Genomic DNA, 11,073 nt, shown 5'->3' on the forward strand with positions numbered 1-11,073 from the left:
TTAGTGGCGCTTTACCGTAGTTTCTTCGGGGGTTTCTGGCCGCAGGGTTAAACGACACACAAAGTGCTGCTGCAGTGGCGGTGCCCATACATTCAATGGGCAGGAGAGGTCTATACACCGCTCCAAAGATGCTGCTTGCAGGACTTTTTTTTTTTAGCATTTTGCCAGCGCAACGCTCCAGTGCGAAAGCCCTCGGGGCGCTTTCCAGGCGCTATTCTTAGCACCTCAGTGTGAAAGGGGTCTAACTCAAAGAAGCACTGAACTCACACATTGTACACCCCAGCCAACTGAGCTAGGAATGTTCACCACAAAAATAAAAATAATAAGCCAACTTTATATAAACAGGTTTTTATTTGCCTCTGTTGAAAATGATTGATCCTTTAATTGCCAGATTGCTGGGTTCCCTCCCTGAGGATATGAACCACAAATGGCAGTTTAAACAATCCCAACCATGGAAAAAAACCAAACATGGGGCCCCTTGGAAATCCTGTAGCAGAAGTTCTGTGACTGATGCAACGTGGAATTACTAAGCGCAGGTAGCTTGGAATCCATTCGAACGTACACACAAACCAGACTAGCATGTCCTTCAAATGATCCTATAACGGATGATTATGTTTTCAAGCTGTGAAATGACCGATAGTCTGATATCAAATGATAGAGAGATGGAGCACAATATCAGTGCAGGCCCAAGGCAAAGACAAGATAGCATTAGCAATCCTGTTGCCAGATGTATAGTTGGTCTCGTAATGCCCAGCATATACTGATCATTTAAGGATCCAGGGGGTCTCAAGTGGGTACATTTTCATTTCCAGCTCAAGCCCCAAGTGGTTACATAAAAGGCAGAAATTTAATAGATAACCAGAAAACTTAACGAGAAAACCATTCAAGTGTCCTGTCCTTCATGAACTTGAAGCTGCCATGGGTTCTTTACTGAACTACAGAACATGCAGCATTGTGTATTAGATGATTTTGCATATCAGTTAAGATTCTGACAACTGTAATCTCATCTTAAACCAGGCAACAATAAAACAGTCCCCTTACAAGCAAAAAATATATCCTGGCAAGGGGGAAGGTTAAAAAAAAAAAAAAGTTAATGCTTTTAACACCAGCTGGTGGGCAAGCCTTCCTTCCAACGATTTAATTGACTGGTTGACTGTTCATTTGTGGCATTCCTCGGCTAGGTCTTGGGGGCCCTCCGCGACCTGAAAAACGAAATAGCTGGCTTTAAAAAAGAAGGAATGCAATATGGCTTCTTATATAGTTAACCGCCTGCTTGTTGAGGCCTAAAATGATTCACCAGTGCCAAGAGCGGCATAAGGAGTTATTAGAACAGAGGTTAACGAAAAAGGTGCCCTGCTGCTCAATGCTGGCACCCTAGTCTACTGGACATTCACGTAACATCACACAAAAAGCTTCAGCAGGGACTGACCAAGATTTTAATCATTTATGGGCAGGCTGAATGTACCAAAGTTAATTGATCAACTCTGGTACAACCAGCCTGTCAGATTTTACATATTCAGGCCATTAGCAGTAATCAATATGTTCTTCCGGCAGCGACAGCTTCCTCCACCCTTCCCCGACAGAAGCACACAATGGCTCCACAGGAGGGATTCCCCATCAACACGCACTCCTGGTTGCAGGAAAGAAAATCTCTCTATGGCCAGCCTAAGGGAGGACATAGAACCACCCTATTAAATGCCCAGTTACCCAGAGAACATCCTTTAGGAGGAAACTACATCACTTCTCATGTGAGAGTTAGCTTGTGGCAAGGAGCAGCATGGTCTTCTTCCATCATAAAGCTAATGTAATAGGCAGCATATGGAAAACAAGATCGATAAAGCAAAAAAGTTTACAGCTTTCAAACTTGAAATATAAAAGTGTTTTTTTAATCTCTGCTATAGAAAGAAATGGAGGATAAGGAGAGTAGGTTTAAATTAACTTTTTCATTTAACAGTTGTATTTTTTTGGGGTGGCAAAGCCACTTAAAAAAAAAAAAAAAAAAAAAAAAAACACACACACACACACACACACACACACACACCCCACAACAAAAGGCTTGTATAAAAGGAGGTTTGTCTTAACTGGGGCTTGGAAGAGGAACGCTGAAGACTGGGACATGGCTCAGCAACAGAAATCTTAAAATCGAAAGCGCTACACTGGAACACATTGAACATTCACTTGTTCAGGCACAAATGCTCAACAGGGATGTCAGAAACCAGCTTAATCTGTAAAAACATGCTAGCAGTGAGTTGTCAGTTACTAAACATAGAAATGAAGGGAAAGTGCTCGCCTCTCTATTAACCAGCATCACAAAACAAACCTGAAAACACTTGGAAAGGATCAGATTCCTGGAGCTGTATACCATTAGATCAGTAGTGATGGGCTCAGGCGTGTTCAGGATTGTATTCCCAACCCACCTGAGCAATCCCACCAGGAAGCCGACACTGCACACCACCAATCATAGTCAGTGAGGCATTTCCTGGTCCGCAGCTGCCTATGATTGGCGGTGTGTAGTGTCGGCTTCCTGCCAGGATTGCTCAGGTGGTTTGGGACTATGATCCCAAACACACCTGAGCCCAACACTACAGATCAGCGACACAAGCAAAAGTCTTAATAGAAAAAGGCTGCAGCCTAGGTGGTCAGCATGACAACTGTTTCTCATGCAGATATTTTGATTTGTGGAAGACACTATAAGAACACACATTCAGTCAGATGGTATGATGGATCCGCCTTTCAGATACTGTCACTTGTCTCCCAGTATGTAGGGCTCTACTCTGGGGCTACAGCTGCTTGGAGGGCAGTTTTACCTTCTTTAGCAGTGCAACACCCAGGTCCAAACTTTGCTGAGGGTTTCTAAAACAAAAGCAGAATTCTGGAGCGGTTTCTCCATAAGCTGGCTGACAGCAGTGAATATCAAGGTTTTTTTTGGGGGGCACATTTAAAAAAATAAATAAAAATTTTGTATACCCCAGTTCATCAGTCCTTTGATGTAGAAGCTGCAATAGCTTCCATTTTAAGGCTCCCCCCACCCACAATTTACCAGTAACCCTGCAAATGACATCCTAGGGTACCCATGTTCACTTCCCTGTATATAGGAAGCCATGTTTAATCACCAGGCTGCTCTTATTTGCACTGCTACCCTGCCACCACTTATTTTCATAAGGGGGCATTCATGAAAGGTAACACGGAAAAAAAAATAAAAAATTACATGGTTTGGTTATGTCAGTTCAGGACACAGGAAGTCACACGGACAATTGGATTCTGGAAAGAATTCTCTGTACCCATAGTAAAAACAAATGCAGCCACTTCATTGAAGAACTGGCCAACTGCACACAATTACTTTTTTGTAAAGATAGAATTTAAAAAAGTCAAATGGCAAAACCAGGCTCTTTGACATACAGTAGAATATATTCTCCACTACATGGTACATATCTGAAGATATATAGATCTACTCCCCGTCTCCTCAGGACTTCTACAAACCCCATTCCTAATAGGGCAGATATATGCTTGCCTCGGGTATTACCCTTAGAGCAGTGGTTCTCAAACACTAACAGGCCAGGTTTGCAAGGTCACCTGTGATGCATTTTGGTTATATCATTTGCTGCTCAGTAATTGCAGTATTCCAGTCTGCATCTCCAAGGTAATACTTAAAATCTGGCCCGTTAGTGGGTCCTTAGGACAGGAGTTGAGAACCAGTGCCTTAGAGGCTGCATAACATTTGGCAGCAAAACCATTGTCAAACCTCTTCAAAAAAAAAAAGCCATTAGGTCTCAACCTATATATCTTGCTCTAGTTTTGCCATAAAGTGTAAGCAGACACATTTTTTTGCTCCCTTTTGGTCAGTAAAAGCCGTTTTCCATGTTTCCAGTCGCTTCCAATAGTTTGCTTGAACAATTAACCATTTTGTTCGCCAAGAGCTGCACTGGCTCTAAGAACTTAAATGGCGTGTAACTTAAGCTACATACAGTACTGGGTTCCAGCCGCAAGATATTGTTCCTGGTGTAGAGCCAGGAATTCTAGTTTGGCTGAGTGGCGCTCAGCCATTCATAGGCAGCTTTGCATTCTGCAAATGAATGCAAAGCTTCCTCTGAGTGGGAGGGGTGGCCTGATGACATCATTCAGTCAATCGGTGGAAGCTTTGTATTCAGACTGACCGTGTATTGTTCTGGATGCGAGACAGGAAGCACTTTATACTGGCCGTTTCATCTCCCCCCCCCCCCCCCCCAGAAATTGTGATGTCTTGTACCCTTTGCCTCTGCTCATTAGCATGGTTTCCTCCCTAGCTCTGGGCTACACAACCCCTCCCATGGAAGAGAGAAAGGTCTCAAGTTGTCCTAGCTACCAGCTGACACACTAGGACACGAAGTCTGTTAATTTCAGAATTACCATGTTAAAATACAGGATTGGGGGAGAAACCCCCCCCCCCCCCCCCCATGTAACCACCCCAGCAAAAGCCAAGTTAGTTGCAAAACTCAATTTTTGTTCTTCAGTTTAGAGGAGCTTTGACCTTTCTGAAACTGAAGTTTTCATATCAGCATCCATTCCAGTTTAAAATATCTAGCCACTGCTTCAACCTTAAAAAATAAATAAAAAAAAAACACACATCCCCGCCCCCCACCGCCTTTCAAATGTATTCAATTTTTCAAAGCCAATGTCAGGCTAGTTGCAAGTGGACTGTGTGCAACCTGGGTTCATTATTGTTTCCAATGAAAAGCTCAAACCGCTGGAATGCCCACGCACATTAGCAGAGTCCAATAAACCAGACCACAAAATACTCTGCAACCAGCTGCAGTTGACTGAACACAACTTTATTGAAACTCAAGCAACGATTCACAAATTCAGAGTTTTGGGAAGTATAATAGCAATGGGTAAGACAGTTTTATTATGATTTGCTTGCAAAAAAGTTAAAAAAAATTGTTTTTACACTCTCCATGTGGGCGGGGAAAAAAGAAAAAAAAAAAAAAAAAAAAAAAAAAAGGCAGCAACAAGTAGTAAAGCTTAAGAAAAAAAAAATAAATTAAAACTTCAAGTTTTCAGGAGAATTCTGTGGTTAAAAAAAGGCGAGTCATTCTAGCGAAAGCAATTTTTTTCCCCATCGAGCGTTAAAACTGCTATTCTGGTGCCTCTACAGATCATGTACAAGAGCTGAACCTCTCACTCAGCACCCAAGTGAGACGAGTTACTATTCCCAAACTGGTGCGGTGGGGAGATTTAGTGTGGCCGATGAGATCTAGGCATGTTACTGAGGGGAGGGGGGAAGGGGCGAGAAAAATTTCCTTCTATTCCTCAGGCCTGCGCCCTTGAAGTTTGTTGAAGCTGAGTTAGGAGTGCATCGCTTGAGCATTACCTCGAGGTGCGCCCCGAGGACCTCCCTGCCCGGTGCCTCGCTTAAAATTTTGCTGATATCCATCCTAAAAAAATATATAAATAAAAAAAAAAGTGTTAAAATTACAGTTTGGAGAAAAAAAAAAAACCCACACTACACACACCAATAATTTTACAGACTTCAATAGCTCAAGGCAAAGATTTAGGTACAGCTTTATGACAGCAGTGAGCCACCCATTCCCATGCGTCCCCAAAAATGTTAATCAGGCAAAAACAGCTGGGAGGAAATTTGCGAGGCACAAGACCTTTCACTTTAGGCAAGGAGCTCAATTTACAAAGCCAATGCGTTTATATATTAAAAAAAAAAAAAAAAAAAAAAGCATTTTTAGTTTAGTCAACATGGCTGAAAGCAGAGTGCCTTAGACTGGTGTGAAAACTTTGCCAACGGAGCCCAAGGTATGCTACTGGTTTTATAGAAAACCATGAAAGGTTTATTTTCCCCAGACTTTTTGGTCTCATTTGTGCATATCAGTGCCCCCTCAGCACACAAAAATAAATAAAATTTACCGGTTTGCAAAATTGTATAACTAGGAAAAAAAAATCTCCCAAAATGTTTTATTTTTTTTGCATAAACACACCACACCCCAGTGGTGATCAAATGCCAATAACAGAAAGCCATTTGTGTGAAAAAATAAAAATTCATACAAGCACAGTGTTGCATGACTGCACACACACAATTGTCATTTAAAGTGTGACAGCGCTGAAAATTGGGGGGGGGGGTTTGGGGGATTCAAAATCCAGTCCCCTGTAAGTTAGTGTGCTGAAGGGCCTGCACACACTTCATATGCTGTTCCTTCAGCATGCAGTGTGCATGCGCTGGTGACATCACTGGCTACAGAATTAGGGAATATCTCCTAAAAACGCTGCATGTTTTAGGAGATGCCCCTGGTAAGTACAGGTTAGCTAAGCTTACCTGAAGGACACAAGTCAAGCAAGCAGTGTTTACTACCCATTTAACTTCCCTTGGTGTTCTAGAATTCTTACTAATTTTATTACACTGAAGTGCTCAGCACACATACTACTGCAACTAAGGAATGGGGGAACAACTGCCATATCAAAAAGCTGTCCTATTTAAAATGGATAGGTTATACTGCAACAAGAAGCCTCCAGAAAGAATGTGCCTCTCACCCGTTGGTAGTTGTTGGTATAATCTCGAGGTGTGCTAAACTGAGCCTGTGAGTAACCGCTGTTTGGAGTGTTTGAGAAGGCAGGGCGGTAGCCATCATATCCTCCTACAGAATATTAAGCAGAGAAAGCAACAAATCAAGCCAAGAACTTCATGTATTTAAAAACATGCATCTAAAATAATTGCTCAGCCTTAAGACATGCCTCTGAAACCATTGGATGGCCCCCTGTAGCCATTAATCATGCCCCTGCCACCACGCTGCCCTCCTCGGGCCATCCCTCTGTTGTTGTAGAAGGGCTGGTTGCTGCGGGAGAAGCCAGTGTTCTGTTGTGTCTGCTGTTGGTGGCCAGTGGAAGCTTGGTGGGACTGGTCCGATGCTGCATGGTAAGTGTTTACCACTGAAACAGAAGAGTCACAGTGAGACACTGCACAGAGCCTACAATGCAAGCACTTCAGACGCAAAAGCCCAACTCCAGTTTTCACAGGAACAAATCTCCAATTAGGTGGAACTAAATAACTGATAAGAAAATAGAAACTTTTCAAAATTGTGTGTTTTTTGGTGGAGTGACACTAAGGTACCAATGTTAAAATGTGACCAGCAAACATATGAAAGCTGCAGCTGCCAATTCCTCTCCTGGAAAATGGCAGTCATGCCAAGTCAATAGCTTCAGTATTATAAGGTAAGGTCACTGAAGCAGAACAATCAGAATTTCTGACTTCACTCCAACATTGCCAATGTGCATGCCTACCCCTGGTCAGTAAAAACAAAAAAAGTACTCAACTCATACAGTCAGGCAACTAGCCTTTTACAGGAGGTAGGTTGGTGGCGCGCTCTTTGAAGCTTTGACAACATAGAACAGCACACCGATGCTAGCAGTTACTATTTGTACAGTTATAACTAAGCAATGAAAAGGCCCCTCACAGAATGGAGGACCATTTCATGGCTGCCTGGTTGTAGAATATATAAAAGCACCCCACACATTGCATTTAAATTTAGACTTTAGTCACTGGTTAACTCTGGTGCGATGCAGGAACCAGTACAGTTTCTGTGCAGGTTCCCGCATTGCATCCGACTCGCTGGCATTTCACACTGCTCGCTGCGAACTGCTGCAGGTGTCAATAGAAAGTTAAAGTGAATGTAAACCCAATTCATGAAATTTGATATAGGCACATATCTGTAGTGTTTACTTCTTTGCAAAGCCCACCCCATTTTATGGTCGCATTCAGACCAAACTCGCACAGGACTCTTTGGTCCACATGGCTGTTTACACCCATGTGATCCAATTCATGCCTGAACTGTCAGTTTGCAGTGCGATATGCGAGCTGAAAAGGGGGCGTCATTAACATTGTATTGACACTCCCAGCAGTTCACATATGCCAGTATGAACTCCTGTGCAAGTCTGGTGCAATGCAGGAACCTGCAGTGGATTTGCAGGGTCCCTGCATTGCACAAGTGTGAACCGAGCCTGAGGTTATAAGTGAACAGCATTTTATTACCAGACTGTAGCTGCTCTTGTTGAAGTTCGTTTTGTTCCACTTGGTGTGGCTGGCCTGGGAAAGTTTGACTGTAACTGGCCTGGTACTGGTTCTGTTTCAGTGTGTCTGCCTCGTTCACAGGAGGGACAGGTGCATTCATATTAAAAACCTAATAATGGAAAAGAAATAGTCAAAAAAATAATAAAAATAAAGCCCAAAAAGCACATTAACAAAATTGAGCTGCGCTGTACAATTAAAGCAAAAAAACATTCAGCCAAAACTTTTGGGGGAGGGGTGTGGCGAAAGCACGGCCCAGATTGAAGATACAGATCCAACTTCTTACCATTCAGAATATGCGAGATGATCTCAAACTAGCGAGCTCGACTTTATTACAATCTAGTAAAAAGGGAGGTTAAATGTGTGGCAAACATTTAAGAGACTGTGTACCTTCCAGTTTGAAATAAAGGGGAGGCGTCATCACTGGTGTACATCAAAAATGGCTTCTAGGACGCCCTTCGAATGATTTATATTAAACCCTGTGTGGGAAAACTTTTTTTTTTTAATTATAGGAGGGGGTTAAACAGCCTCTCGCACATAAGGCATGGGGCGTTGAAGTGGTTGTAAACCCTGTACAACCACTTTTCCCTACAGGTAAGCCACCTGTAGGTACAGGAAATCTCCTAAATCCGTACTGTTTAAGAGATATTTGCCATATACGCTTGTGCCGACATTGGCGCATGTGCACTGAAGGGCACGATCATACCCTTTCCATAATGCCCGTGCTGTGACTGTCAGCGCACACACAAGCAGGAGTGATGTCATCGCGACTCTGGCCAGTAACCAAGCTGGAGTCCACAGCCCCATAAGGAAGAGGGGTTGAAGATGAATGTGGCCACACAGTGGTGGCATTGCTGGCTTCTTATGCGGGTAAGTGGCACATAATGGGCTAGTATGCGGTGCATACTAGCCCATTATGCCCTCTTCGCAGAGACCAAAGTACCTGATGGGTTTTACTTCCTCTTTAATGAACAGGAAGGAACACCAGCAGGATATGATGCCAAAGGCCAGATGTGTATCAAGAGGAATGATGCAATGCACGAAAGTTTGCAATGAAGTCAAGACGCTTGATATGCTTACGGTCTGCATGGACTGGAATGGAGCAGCATTCACATTGATACCACTGCTGTGCAGCGGTTTGTTGGACCCAGTCTGGAACACCTGAGGTTGGGGAGCAGCAGGAAGCGATGACGGCGTTTGCGTTGGATCTGAACTTAGAGACAGAGAGGCCTGGAAAGAAGATGTTGTTGGTATAAATGAAGAGCAATGAACACAAGATTAGTCCACCCAAAAAAATCAAAAATATTCACTCCAGGAAAAACTCCACCTTTAAAGTGGAAGTTCAGCCAAAACCCTAAAGCTACTTATACCCAGGCAGGGGGGGGGGGGGGGGGGAATAAAGAAAGTATGGTTATATTATTTGAAGCGGATCCGGTCTCCAGTGGTGGCTGCCGAGCAGAGAGAAAGCGGACAACGGCTGCAAAATCACCCATAGAGCCACTATGGGACTTCCATTGTCAGCTAACCCTCTTGCACTCCCACACACTTAAGCCGACATCTCAGCTGGGACCAGAAACAGAATAGGCAAGTAAAGCGACCTCTTTACAGGGCTAGATAGATTAGGTTTAGAATGTAGCTGAGTAGGTTTAGTCTGAACTTCCCACTAAGTTTCCCATGTTACCAACCTGGATCTGCTCCATGGCTTCTTTCTGGGACCTCTGTTCTGTGGGGTGAGAAGGTTGGTACAATTGTGGAGAGCCAGTAAAGCCTTCACTAGTGGAAGATACCATGGGAACCTTAAGGAGCAGAAAAACATACATCTCATTAGAAAAAGGGGGGGGGACAAACCAAAAACGTAATTACACTCTTTGTAAAATCTTTTCTTGGAGTCAATTGAAGGACATAAGTCTAACCTTTGAATCATACTGCCATTTGCAGGCTTAGACAAAAAAAAAAAGCCACCTAGTCAGATGCCCAAACTTTTTTTACCCCAATTGCAAGGAATGCATTAGTGTAAAAATGTTTAGGCTTTATGACCACTATAAACCCACAAACTGAAAACCCAAATTACTTTAATAATCAAAGCCAACTCAGCCCTTCATCCAAGTCTTGAACATTGAGAAATCACTTTGAGGAGCCTGTAAAGCATTCCACCAACAATGAACTGATCGCAAATGCCATGCGGATCTCCTGCAGAGCTGTCAGTATCTGCTTGCTCATACAAGCAAGCCAATACATTTTGAGGGGAACAATCAATGAACTACCACAGCACTTACAGCTCCATGTATTTGAGACCTACAGGCCAACAGATGCCAAGGCTGTTGGGACTTATAATTTTCCATTCACAACACTGAATGAGCGGCGGTCATTCCTCAGTTTTTTTTTTTTTTTATTGTGACAGCTAGCAGGGGGAGAAGATCCCCTCTAGCTTTAAAAGTGGAGTGAGCAGGGGCCGGCCCTTTACTAACATGTTACACCCTGAATATAGGTGTAGCATGTTATGAAAGGGGAACTTATCCTTTAACCACTTGACCACTGGGCACTTAAACACCCTTAATAACCAGACCAATTTTCAGCTTTCGGTGCTCTCGCATTTTGAATGACAATTACTCAGTCATGCAACACTGGACCTATATGAAATTTTTGTCCTTTTTTTCACACAAATAGAGCTTTCTTTTGGTGGTATTTAATCACCGCTGGGTTTTTTTTTTTTTGTGCTATAAAAGAAAAAATACCGAAAATTCTGTAAAAAAACGAATTTTTCTTTGTTTCTGTTAGAAAATTTAGCAGATTAGAAATTTTTTCTTCATAAATTTTGGCCAAAATTTATACTACTACATATCTTTGGTAAAAATAAGTACAAATTGGTGGATATTATTTGGTCTTTGTGAAAGTTATAGAGTCCACAAGCTATGGTGCCAATATCTGAAAATTGATCACACCTGAAGTACTGACGGCCTATTTCAATTCTTGAGACCCTAACATGCCAGAAAAGTACAAATACCCCCCAAATGACCCCTTTTTGGAAA

General features: G+C 42.8%; 1 protein-coding gene across 1 annotated transcript in view; it reads right to left on the reverse strand.

Moving 5' to 3' along the window:
* Nucleotides 1–332: 332 nt before the first annotated feature.
* CAPRIN1 (cell cycle associated protein 1) overlaps nucleotides 333–11,073 on the reverse strand; it is a gene marked incomplete in the record, with an annotated part of 21,089 nt that continues 10,348 nt past the window's right edge. The window contains 7 exon segments of the mRNA XM_077462805.1: nucleotides 333–1,202; nucleotides 5,348–5,411; nucleotides 6,514–6,617; nucleotides 6,715–6,909; nucleotides 8,009–8,156; nucleotides 9,125–9,274; nucleotides 9,730–9,840. Of these exon segments, the coding sequence (XP_077318931.1) occupies nucleotides 1,138–1,202; nucleotides 5,348–5,411; nucleotides 6,514–6,617; nucleotides 6,715–6,909; nucleotides 8,009–8,156; nucleotides 9,125–9,274; nucleotides 9,730–9,840 (837 nt within the window).

Source organism: Lithobates pipiens, unplaced genomic scaffold (assembly GCF_037356315.1).
Source record: "Lithobates pipiens isolate NorthernLeopardFrog02 unplaced genomic scaffold, aLitPip1_a1.2 Scaffold_10, whole genome shotgun sequence".
NCBI classification, from domain to species: Eukaryota; Metazoa; Chordata; class Amphibia; order Anura; family Ranidae; genus Lithobates; species Lithobates pipiens.